General features: G+C 55.2%; 9 protein-coding genes across 9 annotated transcripts; 5 read left to right on the forward strand and 4 right to left on the reverse strand.

Moving 5' to 3' along the window:
- Positions 1–766: 766 nt before the first annotated feature.
- On the reverse strand, positions 767–4,974 carry SCHCODRAFT_02718173 (uncharacterized protein; the record flags this gene model as incomplete). Its single annotated transcript, XM_050347071.1, has 12 exons — positions 3,798–4,974; positions 3,697–3,776; positions 3,097–3,223; positions 2,809–2,896; positions 2,487–2,543; positions 2,238–2,432; positions 2,114–2,188; positions 1,968–2,063; positions 1,798–1,908; positions 1,361–1,749; positions 1,219–1,308; positions 767–1,167 (listed from the first exon to the last, which is right to left on the reverse strand). The coding sequence occupies exons 1-12, from the start codon at positions 4,843–4,845 to the stop codon at positions 767–769; spliced, it is 2,757 nt and encodes a 918-aa protein (XP_050197204.1). The 5' UTR covers positions 4,846–4,974.
- Positions 4,975–5,598: 624 nt separating this feature from the next.
- SCHCODRAFT_02643632 (uncharacterized protein) lies at positions 5,599–6,179 on the reverse strand. Its single transcript, XM_050346345.1, has one exon. The coding sequence runs from the start codon at positions 6,108–6,110 to the stop codon at positions 5,904–5,906; it is 207 nt and encodes a 68-aa protein (XP_050197205.1). The 5' UTR covers positions 6,111–6,179; the 3' UTR covers positions 5,599–5,903.
- Positions 6,180–7,635: 1,456 nt separating this feature from the next.
- On the reverse strand, positions 7,636–8,070 carry SCHCODRAFT_02520084 (uncharacterized protein; the record flags this gene model as incomplete). The annotated part of the gene is made up of 1 exon (XM_050343441.1): positions 7,636–8,070. One exon carries the CDS (start codon positions 8,068–8,070, stop codon positions 7,636–7,638), a length of 435 nt encoding a protein of 144 aa, XP_050197206.1.
- A 3,609-nt stretch (positions 8,071–11,679) lies between these two features.
- SCHCODRAFT_02673261 (uncharacterized protein) lies at positions 11,680–13,606 on the forward strand (the record flags this gene model as incomplete). The annotated part of the gene is made up of 10 exons (XM_003026606.2): positions 11,680–11,719; positions 11,773–11,846; positions 11,894–12,051; positions 12,101–12,478; positions 12,531–12,684; positions 12,741–12,802; positions 12,847–12,910; positions 13,122–13,152; positions 13,198–13,460; positions 13,511–13,606. The coding sequence occupies 10 exons, from the start codon at positions 11,680–11,682 to the stop codon at positions 13,604–13,606; spliced, it is 1,320 nt and encodes a 439-aa protein (XP_003026652.1).
- Positions 13,607–14,215: 609 nt separating this feature from the next.
- SCHCODRAFT_02673262 (uncharacterized protein) lies at positions 14,216–16,277 on the forward strand (the record flags this gene model as incomplete). The annotated part of the gene is made up of 6 exons (XM_050346672.1): positions 14,216–14,515; positions 14,566–14,851; positions 14,902–15,157; positions 15,211–15,597; positions 15,652–15,872; positions 15,925–16,277. The coding sequence occupies 6 exons, from the start codon at positions 14,216–14,218 to the stop codon at positions 16,275–16,277; spliced, it is 1,803 nt and encodes a 600-aa protein (XP_050197207.1).
- Positions 16,278–16,750: 473 nt separating this feature from the next.
- On the forward strand, positions 16,751–17,717 carry SCHCODRAFT_02673263 (uncharacterized protein; the record flags this gene model as incomplete). The annotated part of the gene is made up of 3 exons (XM_050346673.1): positions 16,751–16,794; positions 16,845–17,392; positions 17,440–17,717. The coding sequence occupies 3 exons, from the start codon at positions 16,751–16,753 to the stop codon at positions 17,715–17,717; spliced, it is 870 nt and encodes a 289-aa protein (XP_050197208.1).
- Positions 17,718–20,577: 2,860 nt separating this feature from the next.
- On the forward strand, positions 20,578–22,304 carry SCHCODRAFT_02520093 (uncharacterized protein; the record flags this gene model as incomplete). The annotated part of the gene is made up of 7 exons (XM_050343442.1): positions 20,578–20,827; positions 21,162–21,264; positions 21,348–21,528; positions 21,794–21,894; positions 21,944–21,989; positions 22,046–22,073; positions 22,252–22,304. The coding sequence occupies 7 exons, from the start codon at positions 20,578–20,580 to the stop codon at positions 22,302–22,304; spliced, it is 762 nt and encodes a 253-aa protein (XP_050197209.1).
- A 994-nt stretch (positions 22,305–23,298) lies between these two features.
- SCHCODRAFT_02673266 (uncharacterized protein) lies at positions 23,299–24,535 on the reverse strand (the record flags this gene model as incomplete). The annotated part of the gene is made up of 3 exons (XM_050346674.1): positions 23,299–23,723; positions 23,771–24,469; positions 24,520–24,535. 3 exons carry the CDS (start codon positions 24,533–24,535, stop codon positions 23,299–23,301), a joined length of 1,140 nt encoding a protein of 379 aa, XP_050197210.1.
- Positions 24,536–25,362: 827 nt separating this feature from the next.
- On the forward strand, positions 25,363–26,568 carry SCHCODRAFT_02519745 (uncharacterized protein; the record flags this gene model as incomplete). The annotated part of the gene is made up of 1 exon (XM_050343424.1): positions 25,363–26,568. The coding sequence occupies one exon, from the start codon at positions 25,363–25,365 to the stop codon at positions 26,566–26,568; it is 1,206 nt and encodes a 401-aa protein (XP_050197211.1).
- Positions 26,569–26,990: the final 422 nt, after the last annotated feature.

Below are 26,990 nucleotides of genomic sequence, written 5' to 3' on the forward strand. Positions count from 1 at the left end.
TACATGGGCACAGATTTGAGACAGCGAAGTATTGTTAAGATGAACGATTAGAACATGCATGACGGCGAATCGAGAATCCCATGAACGCGGGGGCAGATAAGAGGATAACGAATGAGAACTGCAATTGGATCCCAATGCGTTCAAAGCCACACCTTCGACGGTACTTATCTCGATGGTAGCGTTTCGCTCTGCAAGGGCTCCCATGTAATGATACTTATGGCACGAACGAACTCCCGTGCAACCGGACGGGAGCCAAGGACGAACCCCCGTGCAACCGGACGGGGGCCAGGAATGAGCCCCCGCGCAACCGGGCGGGGGCCAGCGAGGATCCCCCGCGCAACCGGGCGGGGGCCAAGAATGAACCCCCGCGCAACCGGGCGGGGGTAGGTAAGTTAGAGCTGTGTGACCGTGTGAACGTGGAGTACAATGAACACGAACGATGGAGTCGTCCGCTACAACGCTGCCATATGACCAGGACTGGGCGAAGTTCACGTCGCTTGAGTGTTGAAGGGATAACCGTGAAAGGAGGAACACGTAGAATAGCACGTAGTGGATGAAGATCATGGTGGTTGTAAGGAAGGTGCAATTTGTCTCCCATCGATCGCGATGGAGGGTGACTCCTCGGTACCGAGTCTATGGTCGGTTCCGCATTCGCAGTGAGTCACTCGCGCGTACGGCGTGAGGTTGAACTCTTTTATTTATTTATGGTACATTTACGCGCTCGTTGAGGAGCTTCGACGGTCACGGGTCGTAACAAGTAATGAACCTAAGCAACATACTTAGTCTTCTTGGACGGGCTCTCTCCCTCAGCGTCGTCTGACGCGGCACGCTTGCTGATATCATCCTGCCCGCTACCCTTCAACGATACCTTCCCGCTTCTAGCTGGCTTCGTGGGCGTCGCCGGCATCTCCATCTTCGGTGCGACGGGCAGGGCGGACACTGCGCGAGCACGAAGGACGTAGATCGGGTCGGATAACACAATGACTGCGTTGAGGTTGAAAGAGAGGTTGGGCTCCTTCTGACCGGCGACCCACGACGAGACTGTGTACACGGCAGTGACCAGCTGGTTCTCCACGAGATCGCAGTCATACGTCTTCATGGCCTTGATGTTGGCGAAGGTAAGGGACGTGGACCAAGGAGACGAGTCGCGTCCGTCGAGAACCGGGACTGCAGGAGACAGTCAGTGAACGGTAGAACGCGTCCTGACCATACACGTACTGGCGTCGGTGAACTCAGGGACACCAAACCTCTTGTTAGTCGTCCCTGACTGCTTGCGGATGACGTTTGGACCTGAGCTTGACCTTGCAGCTGCAGAAAGTTGTAAGTGTTGACGGTGAAAGATCGAGAAGACGATTCGAACCAGTGCTGGACGGTTTCGTCGTGATGAGGATGGTGCCATGCTCCGCACAGGGGAAACCGAACGATTCATCAGAGGGCATCTTGGCGGCGAGGTTGAAGAAAGCAAACGCGCGGTTGATCTCGGATTCGAACGGAGCTATGGCCACTCCACGACGCGCCTTCTTCGCGTTCGTATACGGCAGCTCTCCATCGAGAGACAGGAACTCCCTGCGTAGAATGCCAGTCGTGACGCAAAAGACGGGCCTGGTGGTGTCGCGCTGGCTCATGAGGGTGTCCTTGGTGTCCTGATAATTGTCCGGATGGCGTCCGAATATAAACTGATGAGGGTCGACTCGGGAAGGGTTCACGATGTCGTAGCCTTCAGCGAACCCGAGGGCGACGCAGACACGCCTGGTTGCCCTTAGCGTTGGCCAGAGGAAGGAGAACGAGTAGACGCACTTCATATCGTCAACGGCGGGAGCCATGGACTCTAGGGTAGTATCGATCTTCGGATACTCTCTGTAGGCTTCAGGTTCAAATTTGCCGACGTGCGTTATAGAGTAGTCCTCTCTGCCCACGTATCGTGAATGAGTACAAGGTTCAGAGCACGACGGTGACTATGGACGTACGTAATTTTATACCAGTTGTCGTAGCAGCCGTGGGCGTAGGCCCAATCGGAAACGTGCGCCCATCCGTAGACGGTATCGCCCCTAAACGCTTTATACCTGTGCGCAAACATAAGCATCCGCAACTAAGCGTGAGGAGCATAACGCACCGCTCGGATTCTTTATCGACATGCACGCTGTTCATAAAAGAGCGCGCCGCGGCATCATCGAAGACGGTGGCGGCGCTGCACGGCATGTAAGAGGGAAGGTCGGACGACGGTGAGAGACGCGTACATCGAATTCCCCGTATGCTGGACGTGCGAACTCGCATCGGTATCATCAATTGCGGTCGACGCATCGATGTCCTCGCCCGATCGCTCCACGTTCGTACCCTGCCCTGTACCGTCGGCGGATGCAGGGTGGTCAACTGGCGAGCCGTCGACCAGTTTAGAATTGTCGTCCAGGCTGCCCTGCATATGAAGGATCGCGCTGCGATCGAGAGCGTCAGCAAGTCTTTCGAAGGTGAACGTTCGTTGCACGTACGTCCCCTCAGTGACCTCTTGAATGGGATTGGATGCTGCCATAGTCGAACCAATCTCTCTGATGTATATATCAGTCAAAGACTGCGATGCAAGAAGAGGGCAAACGGACTCGGGGATACTGTGAAGTTCGAGAACAGGAGGGGTGTGACTGGGGTGGGCTGTAGAAGAAGGTGCGATCGGAGTGTCTAGCAAGCGCTCAGACTCGTCACTGTGACAAGTTGAGGAAGGTATCCGTCAAAGACGAGGAAGAGGTGCGTACGACGCGCGTTTTTTAGCGGAGGGCGTGGGCTTTCTCGACGTGCGTCGAGTGGACATGAAAGTACAGAGAAGGATCTGTCGTATAGAAGTTGTCGTTGACCCCGAGATCTACATTACCGATCGCCGGATCCGAAGCAATGGATGGGAATTGGACTGGGCGTCAATTGCAGATCGTGGAAAAGCTCCCATTGCAAACCGCCACGTATACCAATCCAGTCTCTTCCGCGTCCAAGACAAAACCCCCCAAATGTCAGACACCAGTTCCACAGTAGACAATTAGAGACTATACCCGCGATCATGTCCGATTCTGTTGACGTTGCTTTGCCGCCAACGATAATCACATGCAAACTCACCTGGGCCTCGCTCTTTCGCCCCTTCCTCAAAGACGTGGGACTGCAACGCAACCAGCGTAACGGACAGCTTCCTGAACCGGAGCGTCGTCGATTCCGTGCGGCTCCCACATTGGTGCCACAATCTCTCCTTCACCCGGTCGTTTCATCCGCAACTTCATGTTGCATCTACCGAACTCTATGCCGCGTTCAACACGAATATAACCCGGAATCTGTTCAGACGAGACTGTCCACGGCGAAATCGAAAGCCAAGACGTAGCGAAGTACAGACATATACATGCAAATATGTACACACATGTGCCCACACATGTACGCGTCATTTATGTATGTCTGTCAAGAAAACATGCTGCCAGTCTGCAGCCCAAGAATGAAAGCAACTCAGTCAGATGAAGAAAAACTGTACAAGTAAGAGGAGTATATGGTCGCATGTATAGATTTGAGAAGCGCTGCGAGGTGAACGGGACGGTATGCGTACGGAGGGACATCGGGCGCAACCTATCACGGGCTAACACCGCTAATTCACGAAGAGTGCCACCGCTGCACTTATCAACACAGTGATGGATGAAGACAGGTAGAGAGTACTCACCCTTATATCTCGCTCACAGATACCGTGACGGCGTGAGCGACCACACTCCCGGCCGCGCGTGGCCACCGTCTGGAGGCTACGAATCTGCGAAACGCATCTGCCATGTCCACCGACATACCGCTCGGGGACGGCCTGTAGTAAAAGACCGACAGCGCGGGCATAATGACAGGGGAACCCCAGCGGAAAGTCAATGAATCGAACAGGAACGGACAACCGAAGGACTGCGTGTACATGCTAAAGTCGTCGATGTCGAGTACTTTGAGCCACTGGAGTCTGCTCAAGCATTGCAGTAGTGCATCTGAGGTAGATGGCAGACCAGAGTCGACGCGAGCGATCCTGAGCTCCTCCAGCCTGGGCGGAGCTCCCGGGCGATTCAACATGGCCTGTAAGTCGACGATGGCGAACCGATAGTCATCCATGTCGTTGAGAGTCAGTTGTTGAAGACGTGGCGCATAGACAACTGCTAACACAAAGCTCGTGTGGTTGTCGAGCCTCAAGGTACGCAGTGCCGGCATGCTAATGACGCTCACGTTCTCGACCGTGACGTCCTCGTCGACGGGGTCAACTAGCGCGTCTACGCGAAGATGCTCGACTGACGAGCATTGCTTGATGAGAGAGGCGAGAAAGCGAATGGTCCCGTCGCGTAGACCGCACAGCGTTAAGGACGACAAGCGAGGCCAGGCGGGCACGTCTAACGTGAATGATCCAGACATCCGTGACGTATCGCATATCAAGGTCAAAGTGTTGAGGACGTCGGCTCGCCCGAGCCAACGTAGCGCTCCCCTCGCTGCGTCGCCTTCTAGGTATAGTATCGCGCTCGTAAGCTGCGGGAGATGATGCGAGTAGGTGATGGTGGTAAAGTATGTCCAAGACGCACGGAGGACAACAGTGCGCCACCTCTCACCAGACCCGAGCAGATGGCGAAAAGCAGACTCCGCGATGTCGTCTGCGCCTAACCCAGAGTGCTCAACCGCTATTGGGTCTGACCGCGAGAGGCGCACATCGAGGTCTACATGAGATTGGCACCGTACCCAGGAAGCCGTGAAGACCGCTGTCCACAGACGTGGAGTCCCGTCAACGACGTCTACCCAGAACGCGGACACACTCCGGAGGTTCGCCACCGCAACGCCGCTCTCGAGCCCAGACCTGCAGGTGTATACGACCATCGAGGTCAGTACCTATCATTATAACTACATTGCCCAGGTTTTCAGGGCTCTGTGTTGCTAACTCCAGCAGACTGCTGCTGGGCTGAAGGGGCTGCAAATTGTAGCTACGTCGTATAACTACGTTTTCCAGGTGTCTCTGGGCTGTCCAGCCCCCTGCCGCTCGTCGCCGGCTATTGCCGAGATGCGCCCGTCGTCGTCGCGGGTGCTGCTCGTCGCCGCCGCGAGGCGCCCTCCCGAACGTCAAAACACGTGCCCGCGCCACCCGCGCTCCCGACGCGTCGCGCACCCCTCCCGCCACCTCCGCCTCGCCCCGCGCTCCCGCCCGACGCACAAATGCGTTCTCACGCTCTTCCCCGCGCTCGTCGTCGCCCGACGCGCATCTCCCGACGCCGCGGCACGTGACCCCGCCGTTCCCGCTCCCGACCGCGCGCGCCTCCCGCTGCACGTCGCTCGTGCTCATTCCCACGCCGTTACCCGGCGTCATCGCGCGCCCACTCCCCGGCGTCGTCGTACACTGCCCGACGCGCCTCGTGTCGCGCGCACGCTCGGGCTCGAAAGCGCGCGTCTCGGCAGATGCCGAGAACGCGCCGTAGCCAGTCGAGCGACCGCGTTCGCGCGCTGACCGTCGAGCCGCGCGTCCCGGGCAAATGCCCGGGTAGCGCGGTGTTCGTCGGGTAGCGCGCAGGCCGTAGCACGCGCCCCGCGGCAACCTCCTCGCCGCACGGGGTCGCGCCCATCCCATCCGGCCCGGCCCGAGCCGCTGCCCGTCCGCCATTCCCGCTCGGCCCCTCCCAGCGCGGCCGCGCTGCGCAGGCAACGCCGTCGACGGGCGCGCTCGCGCGCCCTCGTCGCTCCTGCCCGCGACACGTGGCGAGGACGTCCGTATCGTGCCACGTGTTCGTAGTGTGCGCGTGACGGCGGCAACGCCACGAGCGTCGCCCATGCGCACGGCAGCCCGTAAATCCTCGCAGCGCATCGACGTCGTCGAGGGCGTCTGGCAGGACGGTACGGGCAGGTGATCACGCGCAGCGCGGCGCGTGGTCGCCATGGCGACCACGTCATCGCTGCAGCCACGGGCGAGGGCGGCGAGTAGGAGGGTGGGTGTGTGGGTGTGGGTGGGGCAGTGCGGGGAGGTTGGCTTGAGGACGCGACGGCGGCTGGCTGGCTGGCTGAGCAGCGCTGTTGAGCGCGCGCGCGGGTGCTCGCGAAGGCGCTTGCGACGGTCGAGGCGCGAGTGATAAAGCAAGGCAGTCACCAGCTCGCATCGAGGTCGACGCGAGCAGGCCACGCCCGCAGAGGGAGGTGGTGGGTCAGGAGAAGGTGGTGGGAGCGAGCGAAGGGCTCGCATCGGCTGCGGACGGAATTCATTTCCGTCCGCGCACGTGCTCGGCAAATGCCGGCGAACGCGCCCCTTCAGCGCGCGCGCGAGATCTCCTGCGCATCTGAACCTTCCGAGGCGGTCAAAGACTTCGGAAAGGGGCGTAACATAGTGATATATGTATCTAGCTATATATTGTACGGAAAAGTACGTGAAATGCGCGCCTATGACAGCATAGTGTGCACATTTACCCTCGAGAAGAATATGCCCTCAACATGATTAGACCCAATATATTACTATCGGGCGATTCTTGCACTAGGTATGCGCCTAGATGTGTCAGATAAGCGTACTCACAGCCTTATCCATTGCTATCGAAGTGAGGGGACATCTCCCATATGGCGAGATTGCACCTGGGCCCCAGTTAGACTTGAGCCTCACTTATACAGATCGGTTGATTCTGGGGCCATCGAGGCAACACGGGTAGTCAGAAGACCATGGAGGTACACAATCAGGCGTATACAATTTACCCATAAATTGAGCTGTGGCGGGGGGAGCTCCAGTTCACCCGGATTATGTTCTGATATATGTATGGCACTAATCCAGAAGATATGCTCAATCTCGAGGTGAGTTGCCGCATTTTGAGTCGCTTTATGGACAAATCTCATACTTTCAGGGCAGATAACCCCGTTTCTGAGTGTGCTCTACATGCCTGTTGCGTTATTTTAGCGGCGGGAGACATCGTTGATCCTCGAGACATCATTCAGGGCGACGAGAAGGTTAAGTCGGCACCCGGTCCGGTCTCGGCCAATCCTAGCGTGATAAAGTCTATCCTGGGCTCAGATACTGGCTCGCTCATGACTGCGATGGTGATGAAGAATTGAGTTATGACTTCCTCTCTCTTAGCCTTATTGTATACATATCACCTGTGGTGGACCGGAGCACACGAAAAGCGAATAGATTTTGCCATATGACTTCAAGGTGAACGGGTATTGAATTTGGCCCCCATTCTGCGTCATAGAGCGTTTTGAGATGTATCCGGCTATAAGGATATTATCAGCGTGTCTTATACCTCCCGAACCAGGGCATACAAGGCCTCGCCACTGGGCAGCGCGAAGACCGGCTATGTGGGCCGGGCTTCCGGGTGTGTCACGTGACTGCATCGGAAAATTTCCGGGCGCAGTCCCCGAGCTCTTGCCTCTTTCCACCACCGCCGTCCTCCCCATTGCCCCATCCTCCGCTCGACACGCGTTGGCTGCCTGGCCGCGCGTCGTCCGCCTTGCTTTCCTCTCACTGCCACACAGCCACCGACGTCCTCGTCCACCTGCGCGCCACGTGTGCAAGAACGCGTCGCCGGCTCTGGCGCGCCCGGCAACCAGGTGCCCGCCCAAGCAAGCGCTCAAGCCCAAGCCCCATCCCATACCCCCATCACCCTCCCGCGCATGCCGCGCGCGCCTAGTGCGTGACGCGGCAAGCTATTCCCCGCAGATGCCGCCGTGCTCGCGATCGCGCGCTTCGCATGTGTGACGTGGCGGTGCCACGTCATGCGGCGATCGCCTCCTGTGAGTACGGCGGGCCGTGCGTGCTGCACGACCGTCGGCGCGGGGCACCCAGGCCTCCCGGCCAGCAGAGCATGGCTCGTTCGCGGCGTGACCGAGGCAGCGCACCACGGACACGTGGCGCGCGAGCCTCACCCTCGCGACGAGCTGCTGCGCGCGCGGGTATGGCTGCGCGTGCTTTGGGCGGTAGCGGTCGGGAGCGCGCGGACGCGGTGCGCGGGCTGGATTAAAGCGGCAACCGCAGAGCCGGCCCGAGCGAGCGCGAATCGAGCGCGCTGCGGGGAGTAGGACCCCACGGAGCGCGTCGTACGACCAGTGCGCTACCCGACGAGCGCTACGTGCCCCGGGCATTTGCCTAGGACACGCGACTCGACGGCCAGCGCGCGAGCGCGACCCCGCGAGCGGTCCCGGCGCGTTCTCGGCATCTGCCGAGCAGCGCGCTCTCACGCCCGTGCGAGCGCGCGGCACGAGGAGCGTCGGACGTCGGGGAGAAGCTTGGGACTGCGCGAGGAGGAGGAGGAGGGGGGTGTGGGAATGTGCACGAGCGCCGGGCAGCAGCAGCGCGGGACGAGGCGGGAGGTGCGCGCATCGGGAGCGGGAGCGGCGAGGTCACGTGCCGCGGCGTCGAGAGGCGCGCGTCGGGCGACGACGAGCGTGGGAATGCGCGCGACGACGCCGGGGAGGGCGGGAGGCGCGAGCGACGCGTCGGGAGCGGGAGCGGGGAGGTCACGTGCCACGGCGTCGAGGCGCGCGTCGGGCGACGACGGGCATGGGGATTAGCGTGGGAGCGTGCTAATGCGTAGGGCGGGAGCACGGGGCGAGGTCGAGGTGGCGGGAGGGGTGCGCAACGCGTCGGGAGCGCGGGTGGCGCGGGCACGTGTTTTGACGTTCGGGAGGGCGCCTCGCGGCGGCGACGAGCAGCACCCGCGACGACGACGGGCGCATCTCGGCAATAGCCGGCGACGAGCGGCAGGGGGCTGGACAGCCCAGAGACACCTGGAAAACGTAGTTATACGACGTAGCTACAATTTGCAGCCCCTTCAGCCCAGCAGCAGTCTGCTGGAGTTAGCAACACAGAGCCCTGAAAACCTGGGCAGTGTAGTTATAATGGGTCTGCCAGTGGTGGACCATCTCAAGTATGCAGGATAGTATCTCGGCGGGCACGCGGTCCACGGGAGACAAGAGGGCTAAGATTTTTGCCAACTCGACGGCAACGGCATTTCGATCGACGTGCAGGGATGAAATAGCGGCGGACAGCGATATCTCCACATCGCGCGAATGCGTCGCCGCCTGCGCCAGAGAGATGCGTCGTTCTGCGGATACGTCGTCGCGAGAGGGACTGCAGACAGACGCGTGAGACACGCAAGCGTAGTAGCTGTCGAAAAGAGACATGACGTGGACGCGAGTGTCGATGGAGCACCTTTAGGAAGAGAAATAGAGGCGGCGAAGACGACAGCTTGAGCAGCCGTTTTGCTGTACTTGAGGACGAGCATCGGGTGCTGTTAATCATGATGGAGCGTGCGAATGAGCTCGCTATCGACACCGAGTTCCAGCTCTATGCGCCAACGTACAGGCTCGTACCCTGCATCTGCGGATTCTGCAGGTGAATGTCTACTTTTGAGCAAGATTGGCTTTCAAGGGGAGAGAACATAGAGTACGCATGCATGGAAGGTAAAACACCAGACATGTCGCCATCGGCAGAGCAGTGGTAGAAGAGGGCATGGGATAGGACGGCGTGGGATAAGCGCCGTTCTTCCATTGAGTTTTTACGCAACCCCACATTCTCTATCGTATTAATGGTTACTATGACCTATCACCGATGCTTGAACTATTCGAAGCGCGCGAATCTCCAGGGCAACTAGCGAAGTGACGCCTGTGCGGATGTGAAAGCACATACGATAAAGGACCACGGACCGGTAAAGGAACATTGAAGAAGCACGGTATCTCTTGTGCCTAGTGATGCATCTCTTTAGCCGCATAACTGATTGGAGCCGATAGGCTTGACAATCACGGCACCCACACGGCAACGTTAGATGGCGTCTCGCTACCGCCGCTTGTCAGGGAACGCTGGGGATTCGCGAATGGGCACGGACATCCTATTGAACACCTTGTAGTAAAGCAACATGTGTATTCGATGTACGGTATGACTGGTAAGTTGTATGCCATGCTCCTAACGAGAGCACCAAATAAGGCGGTGACGACGGAGGCGGAAATGGATGGAGAAAAGGGATAACTGCGCAGTTTTCACGGTGTTACACGAGTCAAGCAGTGAAGTAATACGAAGGCATTCGAAGGGAACAAGTAGTCGAAGACCAGCGGACAGGCGTGCAGCAACAGGAGAACAGTGTTGACGCTTGAGTACACGTGAAGACCACTGTAAGACGTGGCCAGTAAGCGACGAAGACGTGTGTTTCGTACCGCAGGTGCGCATGCCCGACGCGGGATGTTCGAACGAACAGTCCTTTGACCGCGAGACCCGGCGACCGGGTTCTTGTCGCCGCACGTCTCGCCACCGAGCTGCCCCTGAACGTCCCTGCTGGACTGCTGCAACTGATGATCCGCGAGTTGTCGCCCTAGGTGGCCTACCACGCGTACTCGTTCGTCGCGTCTGTGCGCGTCGCGTCATCCGGTAAGCACACTCTGTCACAGGAACGTGCGCAGATGGCTGACTGCGGAGACCATCGAGCCCTCGCATGCAGCGGGTGACTACAAACCGACGTCGAGGAAGATCGCGCGCTTGTCAATGTGACGATCGTTGTAACCGATACAGTGGGTACAATTTGCGTCCGAGTTGCATATCTCAGAAAAGCCTCCATTGCCAATTAGATGAAAATACCAGTCTAGCAGCTCCCGCATCCATGACCAAAACCCCAAAAGTTCGGATTGTTATTGCAGAGTAGACAAATAGAACCTAAAACTGCTATTCCGTCCGATCGTACGAGATTGCGTAACCTAGATAGTCTTGCTTACCATCACGATTACATGTGATCCGTCGTCATTGACCGTCATATCATCACAAAAGAAGGCGATGTACGATCTATGTCCTCGGCACACCTTGCTCGGACATGCAGACGCTAACGATGCGTGCGACTCTCACCTCGTCTTGGGATGTCCCTGACGGAGATTTCTCAGAACGACGCGGCCCGCATCCGATGCGGAACGGAGTTTACTTTACATAACACGGCGGATGGAAAGCAGCTATTGACACCTTCCGTCGCACTTCCATTGCGCGGTAGAAAAAGGAAACAAAGTCTCGTTCGGAAAGACACTTCGACATCCCGACAGGAACAACCGATCTCCGCATTCCCAGCGTAATTTCATATATGATCTTGCCGGATCAATGATTGACTCTAGATCACATCGCACTCTATCGACCTTCCCCATTGATACTCCCGGTCGCACGGCAACTCTAAGCAAGATAATGTAGCCGCTCCCTGCTTTGAGAAAGTAGCCCAGTTGTTAGTCAAGTACAAGACAAGTGGCAGTTCTCTGAAACAATGCAGGCCGCAGTTCGGCATAATCGGATGTAATTTTGGTTTACTGACGCGAAGGAAGTTGTGCCTCGCAGTCGATATTTCATGCAGACGATCATTGCAAACGTACGGACGTGCGACCACCTAAATTCAATCATCCTGCAATCCCGTCATCATTTGTTCCTCGTCGAGACCGAGATAGTGGTACGAGTGCGACAACAGGTGCACAGGTGGATGCCGCGGAGCGCGCACCCGACGCACTGTCCGCGCGATCACAATTTTCTGGGGGGCAGAGGGGGCGCGCGGAATGTGCCGTGCCGGTATTGCGAACGGCGCCAATTACGGTACGGAGAACGCGGAATAACTGAATACGCGACGACTTGTTATCTCCAGAGATTTGGTAGACGGGCGTTCGAATGCACCGGACTCTGGTTGAAAGTAACTTTGCTCCTGCGCTAACACCCACGAGTTCACGCTCAAGTCTGGTATGGCTCCCGTCCCCGTGAACTACGACTTCGGAAAAGCAGGTGAGCATAGCGAGGCACGCATGGGGAACGTGTATGAGGCTAACGGTGGTCAGCGGCCATTGTCGCGGCTGTCGCTGCCCGTCGTTCGAACGTTGAAGGTCATCATGTATTGGGAGTTTACAAGAAGGTACGACCGTACGTGGGCGACCCAGCGATACGTTCTGAACTTTGTAGGACTGTGATCTTCACGATGTCATGGATGTTGCGTCCAACGGCAACAATCTGAAGTTCGCTACTGATCTTGCCAACGAAGGCGCGGAGATGCAATACGAAGTCACCGGCGTCCTCTGGGCGAAGGACCTCCCTCCTCCGTCCACCGTCAGAATCAATTAGTGCGTGTTCAACTACACCCGTCTTCCTATCCATTGATGAGAATCGCAGTGGGAGCCGCCCGGACTCGACGACACTCCGATTCATGAAGCAGTCCGTTACGCTGGTTGCGATGCAGTCCCATGTGTTCGAAGAAGGGGCGAAAGAGTTGGAACGCCTGCGCAACTTCTTCGCTCGCACTGTCGGCGTCAACGTCGCTATCTTCAACGCTGCAAAGACATTGCATGGATCGACGATGGACATCGCGACGCGAATGTTCACATCAAGCAAGGATGCGCCCGAAGAAGAGCACATATCCCTCTCTGCGGACATCGATCCGGACGGTGTTCTCCGACTTCTGCTCGAATCCGAGCCCGGCTTCGTACACTGCATGGACAACCATGTCGATTACCTCAGAGTTGCAAGCGAGTCGTCGAGCGGGAAACCGACGTGAGCCGTCTACGCTGCACTGACACCATTGGAACACTTACGGGTCGTGCAGATACATGCCCTGCAGACCTGCTCGTTTTCGCGAGGGCGACATCGTTACTTGCACCTTTGTGCTTGCCCTCGTGCCACGTAAGGGAAGAGGCAATGGGTACACCATGATAAAGGTCCTTAGGCAGCTCGCGCTCGAACATGAGATGCCCACACAGGTCCGTACTGTGCCATACACGTGTCATACCTTCACCTCACATCTCCATTCTTGTAGGATGGCGTCGCCAGTGACCACTTCAACGGTTCGCCGCCTAGACCGTCCCTGAAGCGGCCTCGGTCCGTCTTCGACATAGGCGAATCTTTGAATCCGCCGAACTTAGGAAAGTTGTCGATCTCAGACGTGCGCATGGGGGGTACATAGACGTAGCGTATGCTGTCCATAGCGTTAGTATACTCCGATGCAAACGTATGCGTTGTCCGACGTGGAGAGTTACTCCTTAAGCGCTGCCAATGTCGTCGACTTACTGTTTACTGTGTGAGGAAGCCCCGGTACTGTACGTCGCGCCAAATCAAAATGGAGGTCACGGATTTTCAGGTCGCCTCCAATGCGATCGGAATAATCTTGTTACATACTCTCATGGATACGCGCCCGCAGAAAAAGCAGATCGCGGTGATGAAACCCGGCGGTTCGTACCCTGACAGATGAATAGGAAGTCGCTCATTCTCTGAAGGGGCCCCGCGCGGAAGTCGGTTTAAACCCATCGTCGTCAAGTCGATTGGCCAAGATCTTACATCGAACGCCCGCCTTCAGAAAGCAATAGATGATCGAGAGACGCTCATAATGGATGCCCAAAGGAAGATCAAGGCCCTAAAGGACGACAAGAAGAGCATACGACGTGCAGAACGGGACCGAGACCGCGCAATCACAAATGAGAGGCGAGCCCGTGAGGAGGTTAAGCGGCTGCTCACAGTCAACAAGGATCTTTCTACGAAGGTAGAATACCGTCACGAGCACCGCGCACATATCTGACGAGCAGCGCGTAGAATCGGGAGCTTCAAGTGAAGTACGCGAAGCTGAAAGACGTATTGAAGGGCATTGAGGAAACGGCACGCGTGGCCCACGCTGCGAAGGAGGCGTAGGGAGCAGTCGCTTATCAATTACGAACGAAGGCGTAGAAGAATGAATGTAGAGCGCGTAGGCGACGGTGTCGGTCGCTATCGCGAGGGTACGTGACGGTGATGAAAGCCGCGACACATCGGAGCCCAATAAGGTTAACAAACGATCGCCAGTCCAGATCGGGATAACAATTTGTTAACTCGATCAGGATGACTTGATCGTCGATCGACCACGAGGATAAATCGGGTAAAGCGGACTTAGAGTTCTACCACCACCATGTCGAAAGCCTTCGTCCTCGTGGACCCCACGCAGCCCAAGCGCACGAGGAAAAAGAAAGCGAAGCGAGAAGCTGTAGATGTTACCGAGCCAACTGACGCGGAGATGTCGCAAGACGCGCACAAAGAACGCGTACCCAGCACGTCACGCGTGGACGACGTCGAGAGGGGCGCCATGCTGCATCATACCCGCTTTCTATCTTTTACGGAGGTAACGATCAACCAGGGTGATGGACATGAACAGAAAAAGATAGTTCTTCGTACGGCGTGTGAAATATCGTTGACTGACATCGTTCCACATACAGCGATGAACATAATGCGACGAGCGAAGAAGTCACGTACTTTGGTGCCAGTTCCATGACCGACGGGCAGACGACTGAGGAGCAGATGCACTCGCAAACGAGCTCTGTTTACGGTTACAATACCTCTAACATGGAACGCGAGGACATCGCGAGGTTGCCGGTCGACGCACCGAACGGTATCGCGCACGATAATTCTGAGCGCACTCCCTCTGGATGTCAACGAGAGTGGCGGGACTTTACCCTGCTCGCACCTGCGCTGTCTCAAAATCCCATAATACGATGGCCGTCTGTACAGGCGACTACACTAGCGCCATTTCGTCCTGCTACGAATGTCAACGCTAATCTGCTTGGCTGGGTGAGGTAAGTTAGTTCGCGCGAGAATGACGACTTACGTTTGTATGGAAGGACGAGCGATACACAAACCTCTGCGCAAAAACCTTCCTTGCAGCTGATAGAGCACCGCACATCGTGCGCGTTATCGAATCTGGAGAAGCGCGGGTGACGTACAAGGAAGCCATCGACGGTTTGGAACAAGGCCTTGCAGTTTTGGTGAAGGGAGGTGCCTCCAAGCTAAAGCAGACAGGCTTAGACGATGGAGGCGACGACGCGATGACACCTGAGTTCTGGGGAAGAGATTATGCGGATAGAGGAGGATTTGGTGTGAATGTGCACGTACGAAGAGAATTCCATGGTAAGTACTGCTCGCGGCGGGGGGTGGGCAATGAGCTTACATGGTAGCAGATGCGCACGTCCGAGATGTGCAAGCCCAAGAAGAACGAAAGACTGTAGCGGAGGTGGCGGCTCAGCAGGCAGGCAAAAGTGCGCGTAAACGCACGCGGGCCGCCGCAGATCGTATCGAAAAGCAGGACGAGCCCTCGAAGGAGAGGATACTTATGAGTCTTCTCGACTTCTACTCGTGGATAAAGGACCCGGCGGCGAGTCCTCGATGCGTTCTCGACCTCCCGCCAGGATTTCCAAGCCATGACCCGCTCGTCGAGTAAGCACGGACACTGGAACGTGGCCCAATAGGACTGACGACTTGACCTGCAGTATGCTATCAGACGGTCACACAGAAGTCCGCACTCGCTCATTTCGATCTACGATGCGTGGCTACCGCTGTCTTCCTGCAGACATACTGAACACGTACGACTGGGCGCTCGTTCACCAGCGATGCTTTTTGACGATGGCACACTACGACGCGAATGGCCTCGGAACATCGATACAGGTCAAAGGGAAGGGATACAAGTTTTGGATAGTCTTGCGCTTCCCGCAACCGGACGACCCGTCGTTCGTGAATCTTGTGGAACGAATGCAGCATATGGTAGCGGGGGGCTCCGAGTTCGGGATGTCACGCGACGACTTCCAAATCCCTCATGCGGACTGGGAGATCCTCCCTGAGCATGGTGCGATCATTGTACTGGAAGAGGGTGACCTGCTGTAAGGAAATACGATGCTCGCAAGACGAACAAATTGTTATTAACATCTGTGCAGGTTGCAACCGCCGGGCATTCCTCATGTCGTGTTCACTCCCGTCCATTGTGCGACATCCGGAAAGCACTGGTGCTCGTACCACTTGCTCGCGCAGATGGAGTTCACTCGCGCGTTCGAAACCGTCGCAAACACCCGCGGCACCAATCACGATCACATTCTCATCCAAGTCATGCTCGTCTACATGGCGGCCGCCCTTCCAGCGCGCGTGCGACAAGGTGATAGTGAGCAGGGTTCCTAATTCGCATCCGTTGTCTTTCGCTCATGCTATGGAAGGCTTTCGCTATAAGCCAATGCTTGCGCTGTGTCTCATGGTGCTATGGCCGCATCGCTATATCTCGAAAGCTGCAGCGGAACCAGCACAAGTAGCAGAGAACGAGCTATCGGACGACGGTGCTGTGATCAAGCGGTTCCTCAGGGGGTACGACAAGTGGATGGGAATCGACATAGACTTTGAGGCTCACTCGGTATGTGCAAGCATGATTAACAGCTTGGCGCCCCGCGCGCCTAAGGAGAACGAGAAAAAATGGTACGAGCGTATCAGGGACTACAATACAGGAGAAGATAATTGGTTGTCACCCGGGGAGTACGTGGACTTATCATATCTACTCGATGAGCGCTCTACATAGACGCCCTCCTATACATGTCCTGCACGAGCGTGCTTCATCAGCTGGCGTCGGGGCGCGGCCATCACCTCTTGACAGTAGGGAACATGCATAGTAGCCTTCGCGTAATGTCAACAGTAGGACTGCGACGCTCCCTATCGCAAGTCGAACACAGCGATAATCGGCACAGTGCTCCGCCGCGCAGTTGCACGACGCATCGACGGCGTGGAGCGGATACGGTTGTTCCTGTTTAAGGACCTCGCCCGAACTACCAATTTCCTTTTTCCCTTCCTTCCCCCAATCGGGCACACGGATGCAAAAGTTCCCGATCACGACGGGCACGAAATGGTTTTCGCGCAAGGCACAGACTACTTTTCCCATTGAAAGGAGTGAGCGGAGCGTCCCGTACATTTGTTACCGTGCACTCCGCGACATTGGAATAGGGAGAACGGTATAAGACTGAAGGGTGGTTGCGGGATCGTGTCACACATTCATCAATGAGGTTGTCCACCCTTTACCCACAGGGAACGCCGTTCGCGGTGTAAGTACTCATCATACTAAGCTGTGAACCTACCAACGCTTGCCTTGCAGCCCAGAACTTCACGATGCGATTTTCTCTGGCTTCGACCAGACCGACTTCACGAACTTCGCATGCACTTCAAAGTGGAACCGGGCGATCACGCGCGAGCACCTTGCACGCGTCTACAACATTGCAAAAGCGCTCGGTCGGTACATGGCCGTCGAAGACGTCCCTAGGTTCCAAGCCATACAGAAGTACACCGGAATGATCATCTCTGGGTCGTTTGCGCTACGATTCATGGGCCAGTACTCTTTCGTGGAAAGCGACCTCGACCTGTACATCCCTTACTCGACAGCCATGATCGTCATCCACTTTTTGACGTGCAGAGGATACACGTACACGCCGAGATCGACCCAGGATCCCGACTTGTACAGCGCACTTGAGTACACAGACCCCGCGCTAGTGGTCGCTCACGACGCCCTCAGTGAGTCGGAAAGACGCGACTGGCAACCGTATTCGAATCATGTTGGAACTTTTACGTTCATGCGCGGAGAGACGAAGGTGCAAGTTATGACGTGCCGGTACAACGCCATCTGCGCGTTATTCGACTTTCATAGTAGTGAGTAGACTTGCGATCATTGGCTCTGCTGCTGACAATCATCGAAGCTGTTGTCATGAACGCCATCACTCACGATGCAGCCATATCCCTCTACCCATACGAGACGTTCATCCACAAGCGCAACCTCGTCATCGATCCATGGGAATACAACGTCGATCATACGAGTCGCCAGCAAGCGGCCGTCATGAAGTACGCTGCGCGCGGCTGGCGTATGATCAAGGATGTCGATATCATAGAAGGACTGAATAGTTCGCGCGAGTATGGCAGGCTGTGCCGCTTCGTCGGCGACTCCATGACGCGCGTTATTCCACTGTCAGCCAAGTAAGTAGAATCGACGCTGGTGTACGTTGCGAATTGACGACTCACGATGACAAGCATGACGCCACCACAGTTATATCAACCCGCCTTTTGGAACTCATGGACGCTTCAATACGAAGTTATTGTTCGTTTTCCATCCGTGCCCCATCCGCGCGCGTTCTCCGCACAGATCGGCTGGACCAACATCGTTAGCGCGGACTTGTTGGACGACTTCCCGGAAGCGAAGTCGTTGTCGTTCGCTACGGATGCCATGATAGACCTTTTCGGTCATATTCTTTGGAATGGATTGCGGCATCGCGAGGAAGCGTGAGCGACTATTTAGAATCGCGTGCCAGGACCGGTAGCGCTAACACTTACACAGCACAGATAGGGAAACTCTTCAACGCGTCGCGAACATGTCATGCATGTACTTGGCGGATGTGTTCGCAACCATGTCGGCGTATAGGCCCGGCTTTCACTGAGGGCTGTACCATACAGTGCTGGAATATGTACTACTCCGGTGTAAGCAATGTCGAAGTACGCTGATGTCGTAAAATATCGGCGAGCCCATCCTCCAAGCCAGAGCGTTTCAAAGTCGCGCTAGATATTCAACCCGTATGACTCCTAGACTTTGTCTAAATCTGTCTCAGACAAGTACTCCGATACATAAACCTCTGCGCATCGTCGATTTCTCACCCCCCCCCTTTTCAAGTGTGTGCGAGAGTACCGGATGTGAGTACTGTTCCTTCCCTTCTTACATCAAGACCATCTTACACCGTACAGATGGGCCGCACAATAAGCCTTGAGTGTGCACAAGCCGTCGCAGGCGTCGTTGACCGTCACACACTCACGACCTTCTCAAGAGTCTGCAAAATGACGAGACGTGCATGCGCGAAGCGTTTGTTCGACACGATAACCATTTGCGGTGACGACGATATGGCTGCATTCTCAAGGACGTTCATACACACCGACCTTGTCAGACGATTCACGATCATTGCCGTCGACCCACGAACGGAACTCCCTGAGCTGGGGAACGCAACCCATATCACCGTCACTATCAAGCCACCCACATCGGCAGCGCGCAGGTATGCGCGGATGCTGATCGCTATTCTCGAGCGTACGCCCGCCGTTCACCACCTTCGCCTACAAGTGCCTTTTGAGGACTTACAAGACCTTGATCTGGCGCTTTCGTCTAGATGCAGGCAACTGCACACACTCGCGATATCTTTCCCTAGCCATGCTCAGCCAGTCACCAACCTGCGCAGGCCTCATAGCCTATGCCTCCAACTGGACACACTCGAATTCGAGAACGATGCGTCATGGAATGTGGGTTACTTCGCGAAATCGTTCATGACTCTGTCTTGTCCATTCATACGACGCTTGTCCCTTCCTCGCACATCGACATGGGCCGCACTATACGCCTGCGTACAAGCGACGTCAACATCACTTGTCGAGCTACGAGTCGAACCTTTCATGTCTCCGGCGCACTACGATTGTGAGTCCTCACATAGTCATAAAGCGGCACGCAGCCTGATGATTGAGCAGCGTCAAGAGTCGTCCCACGCATACCACATCTGCGGTCGGTAACGACGATCGTTCGTACCCATGAACACAACAGGAACAACGAGTTTGTTGAACGAATTCGCATGATGTTTGCGTGCAACGATCACATTGCCCTCCAAATAGTTCGCCTAGATATGTAACGAGATGTACCGAGCGTATCCAACCGTGTCTGTACCCGTCGTACGGCCATGACCGCGTCAGCGAGTAACGTATTCGGTTGCATGTACTTCCCACACCATACATCGGCCCGACGGCGCGTCCATGACGCAATGTGCGAAATCCAGAGCCACCTGAAAGTCACGTGTGAGTCATTGGACTGACCTGAACCGCCACGGGCCTCGCATCAGAGAACATGAGCGAAGCGCAGCCCACTGGATAGAGACATAATTAACAATAATATTAAGACATGTATGATACTACACTTGTAATGGTACCGCTAGTCTACATTATCTACACGAGTTTTCGATTACACACGCCGATACGCGTCCAAGATATACGGTGCTAGTGTGCTACACTTCACTTCGCTTACAGCACGCACACTCTCACTGCTCATCGAATACGACGCTCTTAGAAGGTGTCAATATCTCAGCCGGAAGCAAATAGCGAACCACTTGCCTGCCCAGCGAAGTCCAGGAGAACCGCCGCTGCGGCGGTCCTGCGTCCCGCACCCACCAAGAACGTAGTACCGTATTCCCTCACAAAGGCATTAGACGCCACGAGAGGAGTGTCTTCGGTCAGCGCATGCGTTGTCGCGACGCCTGGGGCGGACACTTCTCCGCGGAAGCCAATAGATAGACCGCCATGCACCGCCTTCAGGTGTTCCATGAGAAATTCGATAGCGTAGGATCCCCCTGCAGTGAAATATACTATGTCACCGCAGTAGGAGCACTCGGCGCAGATGTCGTTGAAGCGCGTAACCGATGGCGATTTTTCGAGCGCGACCTTGCGATTCTCGAGGGTCTTCTCGCCAAACTGAACACGACCGAGGACGTAGGACGACATCGCGACTAGCTTAGCGCTGTAAAAGCAGAGAATCAGTCGACGATGAGAAGCGACCGAGAACATACCACAAGCAGAGACGGGTCGAGCTTGAAAATCAGAAGAATGGCGATGTTGAAGCCGGCGCTTAAACGACAATCGTAAGTTGCTGATGTCGCACTGTAGAAGCAGAGAATCAGGCGACAGTAGAGAGCTACCGAGGACGTACCAGGAGTAGAGGCGGAACCGGCTCTAAAGCGTTAAGGATGGCGAAGTGGAAGCCGGCGCTTAAAGGCAAATCGTAAGTGATGGGACACGGTGCCAAGAACACAGACTGACATCGAGTAATGGAGAAAGATCAGAAAGATGCGAAGCGTAAAAGGGAGAAAGTTAAGACGGAGGCGCGCGATAGCAAAGGACTGGAGAACGCGACGCGCTGCGAATGTGTTGAAGTAAGGACGGCAATCACCGACCGCACGCGAGAAGTCGGTTACTTCCGACCGGACCGGCAAACCCCGCACGTCCGGAAACTTGCGATCAAGCCGCGTCTGCGGACTCGGCACGGAAAGCACCGACAAGGCGTCAACCACGCGATCGGTCGGCTGCATTCACTCGCCCGACGTAGCGCGACAATCTCAAACGCAAGACGTGGTAATCGAGGGAGCGCATGTTGAAGAGAGTGCAGACATCGCGTGCACGACGTTTACAGAGTCCAATGCGCATGCAATAAGGGAAAATGCGTGTACATCATGACTGAATATAAAGGCTGATTCCGGATTCAATACATACGTCATCAAACATCGCCTCCTTCCCCCCGTCTTCGATTGGATCGTTAGAAGCACTCAAACAAACAAGATGAAGCGAGTCGTTCTCGACAGTAGGTGCTGTTTGTAATACCGTGGCATCTGAGCAGAACATGGATAAACTACAGGTTCACCAGAGGTGGTCCTAGTGTACGACGACGAAACCGAGTTAGGACCGTCGTGGCACTTCAGTTACAGCAACGCCATCGTCGACAACACGACGCATAGCACGTCCAGCAGCGAGGAGGGCGATCACTGCGAGCGCGTTACTGGCGGCGCAATCGTCTGAAGCGTTCCTCTGACATTATTTTCAGATGTGTGGGATCGTGTACTGCGCGGGGTCAGTGTGCATGCCTCAAAGCGCAAAAACAGTGGACATCAAACTGGGGTGTCAAAGGCTTCGCGTACTCTCCCAAAAAGCACTTGAAGACGTTCGACCATCCGGTATTCGAGTGCAACTCTAGATGCCGTTGCTCGCCTGGCTGTCGTAACAAGGTGCGAGCACGCTCTGGAGCATTCCCCCGGTCAAGTAACCCTATTCTAAGGTCATCTACCACCAACCCCATGCATCTGTCGAGATACGACGCATTGAAGAAAGAGGGTGGTGTGTATTCAACGGGCCTTGCCCTATCGAAGCAGGCGATCCTGTCGGATTTCTTGCTGGAGAGATGGTAACCCGACAAGAGGGAGAAGACAGAGCTATGTGAGTCGCAATGAACTTCCATACATCCGACATGATTATAAAAGAAGCAGGTCCCAGAATAGGAACGGCGAGTGCTACGTATTCGACATTGACTTCTGGTACCTGCAAGGAGCGCACAACTCGACTGCGGGAGAAGTTGACAACGGGATGACCCGAGCGTACGTTGCATGTTAACACTAGCTTCCCAAGGCACTCATGTCGTCCCAGCCCTGAAGGCGATCATTACTCCGTGGACTGCAAAGACACAGGCAACGTATGTGGACAGACAGAAAGGGCGCGCGAACTAACCATGCGACCACAGTTCACAAGATTCTTAAGCCACTCGTGCGACCCAAACGTGCGTGCAGTTGGAGTGTACGTGAATGAAGTGGGTGCGAGAACGTTCGCGAGCGTGGACAACTGACGAGAGAGCACTTGCAGAGACGCATGCGCAAGCCAATCATATCCTTCTTCGCAAGGAGAAAGATTCGCGCAGGAGAAGAGGTATCAATATCGTACATTGACGAACGGGCCAGTACGACAACCGAAGCAGGGGAATCAGGCGAAGCAAGTCCTCATACCATGTTAGCCATGGTGTGTAAATGCACCTGTGGTTGGAGCCAGATGTAACCAGGCATGGATGCAGCCACAGGGACAGTTTCATTTGCCCTTGATGCAGCCATCCATGGCTGCTACCATGCCAGGTTGAAAAGGGCAAATAAAGTCACAATTGTAATTAATAGCAAAAGTAACTTCACTGGGTTTGAACCAGTGACCTCTTCATTCTCTGGTGGTGATCTAACCAACTAGGCTATTAGGGCTTAAGTTTCTGAAGTGTTGATCACACTTTATCATAGTACCCTCTGCCAACCTAAAACATGCTCAACAATTGGTTAGGCCTGTTAGGGTTGGTTAGAGGCTAGGTTTTCAAGGTTAGGAGGGTTAGAAAGTTAGGTTAGTTAGGGTTAGAAGGGTTAGAGGTTAGGGAGGTTAGGTTAGGAAGGGTTAGGGAGGTTAGGGTTTTTGTTAGGGTTAGGGGTTAGGTTCAGGTTAGGGCCAGGGACGGTATACCTGCCTCGTTGTCTCATTGGTTAGAGGTTAGAGTTTGTGATCAGAAGCATTGGAGATGAACTGAGAAGGTAGGTGAGGTGAGAGAGGGTTAGAAGGTTAGAAAAGGTGGGAGAGGGTAGTATGGTTTATAGCTGGCTGTTGATAGAAACTGCAAGCTCCAATGGCTCAGTTGGTTAGATTACCAGCAGAGAATGAAGAGGTCACTGGTTCAAATCCAGCTATGGACACTTTTGTAATTTATTGCAATTATTTTCCCATTGACCTCTTTCAATTCTGCATGGTAGCAGCCATCCATGGCTGCATCAAGGGCAAATGAAACTGTCCCTGTGGCTGCATCCATGGCCATTTGACAAAATACTACGACCAAGGCTCGTAAATGCGGTTCTGTGCAATGCAGAGGTATGGCGTGCATGTTCCCAAGACGTCGTAAATCACATTTTCGATAGGTGCTGTGTATTCGTGATGTGCAACGTCGGAACTTTTGTAGGAAGCTTGTCAAGTACGAAGCGGTGCTACTCCCTAGGAACAACATGTATATCTAATGTAGGTGGAGGAATGAGGGCCAGAGACGCCTGTACGTACTTCCGAAGCGCCACAATTGAACGAGATCCTTCTGCGTACTTGGTGAAAACAGTTATCTTGAGGTGAGGAAAATGTTTGACGCTACGCAACCACGAATCCCATCGTACTTCTTGCGTCTGCGCGTGCTGTCCATAGAAGAGCGCTGGAGCGTCAGGTCCCCACAAGCAGACGTCGCGAGCATGTGATGCATCTATGCGGATATGGACGGTGTCCAGACTGTCCGCAACCCGCGTGCATCCAAAGGCAAAGAGAAATTCTTGGATGAACGCCCACTCCCATCGCTCGCTATCATTTGGCTCGTTGATCTCGAAGAGGATAGTCGTCAAGGAAATCATTGGACGACGGGTACGAAGCTCTGGTAGAACTATCAGCTACTGAGCAAAGTAACATATACAATCGCACCGTAGTTGTCGATACCCTGAAAACTTGGCAGCTCCAACACGTACAGATACCCCGCTACACCGTCCATGCAATGCACAAACTCGACCCACGTCATAAACCGTGGCAGCCGTAGCTGTCGCAGATGGCTGGTCCTGCCGAGGACGTCGGTCGTGAGGAGATCACGAATCGGGAACGGTTCGTCATCCAATAACACTAGACGGCGTAATGAAGCCAGATCTAGGGACTGATCGTCTGACGAAGCCTCTACCGCTCCCAAGAAACCGACTTGAAGGGTGGACAGCTTGGACGACATCGTGGACAGGCCCCGAACGAGAACGGCGACGCTGTGCACGTGGACGCGAACTTCCAGGTCCGAAAGGACAGGAAACTGCCACAAGAAAGAGGACAGTACAGATGACTGCGTCGACGGTGCGCCCATGTCAAGACAGGACCATCGCAAAGTCGTGACGTTGGGAAGGATGGGAAATGCATGCGGCGGAACTTGAGGTCCGATGGTGATCATGTTCACCAGTGACCAGAGAGGAATGTCGTCGACCGTCATGTATAGAACGTCAGCCGATCGAACATGTAGCCGTCGCAGCAGAAGCGGTCGGGCGATGTTCGAGAAAAGACGAGAGGTGCGCATGAGAGACTTGAGAGTCTTCTGGCCACATAAGCCAGCCACGATCTGCAAGAGTTCGACGGGCAGGCCGCGCGTGTCTGACGGACGAGTTAATGTGTAGCAAAGAGCACGTACGAAACTCACTCACCTGGCGACATACGCATGGGAAAAGGCAATCAGGGAGAACTTCGTAGGTGGGATGAAAAGAGATGGCCTGCGAGCAGACGTCGCAAGCGGAATGCGAGCCACCATGTGCGCGGATAGACCTCGACACACCTGTTCCTTGCGCTGACATCTCGTTGCAATAGCGCAGGAAAAACCGTTCAGCGCTGCTGTCATGTACGGAAGCAAACCTTAGCAATTGGAGATGCACATTCCACACACGATCACAAGAGAACGGAAGTATCGGCAAAGAAAAGCAGGGCAGGTATTGCAACCGAAAAGGTGAATTATGGTCAGGCGCGCATGCAACCCGATGATCGAGCCGGATGTAAGGCAGAAAGACTGGATTTTCAGGGAAGGTCCTCGAAGACGAAGTGGCGTATGCAGACTACGCAGTGCAACACGTCCGCTTTTGTTGCATCGGGGAACGAATACCTAAGATGCGCCTGCAATTGAAAGCGCTGGCTAGCGATGACGGACACATGTAACCCCCGCGTTGGGGAAACCGGACAGGAGGAGTGCAGAGCTGTATTGCATCGGCGCAAAAGAAATCACCTGCAAGTCGTAGGAATGCAGCTCGAAGAGCGTCTCGCCATCAAAGGACGCAAAACCCCGTACTCGAATCGAGAGTAGGACGCACGCACGCACTCGCCCCTCCATTGCTGATCACTACGTCATTAGTGTGCACATGTTTGAACATATTCTCACGAACTGAGGCAAGGCGTCATCCTCCGCACACTCAGCATCGCCAGCGACGAGGACTTTGCACATAGTGAGCAACGAATTTTCGAATCGCCCCGAGCGAGACCACTCATAGATTCGTACAGAAATGGACCCATCATCGATCCTACCCTATGACACGTTCTCTGCTATTTGCATCGAGTTCGCTTTCGACATCCTGCAGTCCGAAAGGCGTGCGTTCACCATCTGGAAATCTCTCACGGGCGTGAGTCGAGCGTGGCGATCTACCGCCCGACACACACCAGAGCTATGGACTGTTCTAAGTCCTGTGCGCCACCGACGTCTATCTCCCACCATTCACTTTGCAGAACAGAGCGTCCTCGCCCGGAACCGGCCGCTCCACGTCATATGGCTCGATGTTCCTCACGCCTTCGAAGACAGTGCGCCTGCCATAGCAGCTCTCGCCGAGCGGCTGCATCATCTGCAGTACACGTCTACAATGGGAGCGCTCTCGCGACAATCGCTAGGGACACTCCCTCATGTCACCACAGTTGACATATCAATGTGGGAGCCAGCGAGTATGGACGCGCTGCGGGCTCTGCGAGACACGCCTGCTCTGCAGTCTCTTACTTTGACGCTCGTATCTGAACCGGATATGTGGGATCGTACAGTGAACCCTGTCTCATTCTTCGTCCCAAAAGTACCTCACCTCACATGCCTGATTCTACACGCCACCGCCCAGCTGGTCTTTCACGCACAAACATGCATCGACTTGTTGTCTGCGTGCAAAGAGACTCTCCTTTGCGTGGCCATCACTGGAGACATTTTCTGGCCGTTGGGAATGTCGCCAAGTGCGCAAATCACGTTGGAGTTGGGCGCTCTTCAAGTCCTTACCCTTTCGCATACTGCAGCACGACTGATGTATGCGATACGCACGCCCAACATTCAGGACATCGAAGTACGACAAGTCGACTGGCCGACGCTCGGAAGCGGAGCACTAGCGACGTGCTTGGGGTCCGACTCAAATGCTTTAACGTACTTGCACTTCACGCACGTTGGCGCCGTAGCATCCGCCACTGTTCACGACGCACTTGCAGTACTTGAACCTTGCACGTCCGTGGAAACCCTCGTGCTCGACTTCAGCGAAGCCTTGCCTTCAAAGGTCAGGTTCGGGCGGCTGATCATGCACGCCCTAATACACGTTAACGTGTTGCCGTCTTTAAAGGACCTCTACGTTTGGCTTGGGAGTAGATGGAGGTACGAGGACATTGATCTTCTTCACGAGTTACAACGAAAGATAGCGCCACCAAACACCCGCAACGTAGCTATACACTCTGATGAACACGGCGGATAACCCACTTTACCTTGAATATATCACGCATCAGTAAAAAACGACCTGCACACAGACGACCACCACACCTTGTCCACCATCCCGCACCGCCACCACGACTCCAATGGACGCGCACCAAAAGAAAGTCGTATATAGTGTTCCCGGTAACAATTGTAACCACTTTTACTCTACTTAGAACATACATTGCGCAATATCCAAGCAGAAACGTTGGTACATAAGCGCTACAAGTCACCCGCGATGCAAGCGCAAACGCAGGAGCGTGGTCTGTATGTCTAGCGATTCCGTATAAAGCGTGACTCTGTGAACAACGAGCGAGAGAATCACCATGATCAACCCAAACGCACACGCCTCAAGAGCGAAACGCCTATCCTGCTGTCGCCTTCCAATCGACCGGCCGTGGCGACAGCGACCACCGGCCACCCACG

Source organism: Schizophyllum commune, assembly GCF_000143185.2.
Source record: "Schizophyllum commune H4-8 unplaced genomic scaffold SCHCOscaffold_15, whole genome shotgun sequence".
In the NCBI taxonomy this organism is placed as follows: domain Eukaryota; kingdom Fungi; phylum Basidiomycota; class Agaricomycetes; order Agaricales; family Schizophyllaceae; genus Schizophyllum; species Schizophyllum commune.

What these genes read in the sequence shown, in the direction of transcription:
- SCHCODRAFT_02643632 (XM_050346345.1), bottom strand. Translation starts at nt 6,110, where the DNA reads ATGCGAGCTGGTGACTGCCTTGCTTTATCACTCGCGCCTCGACCGTCG.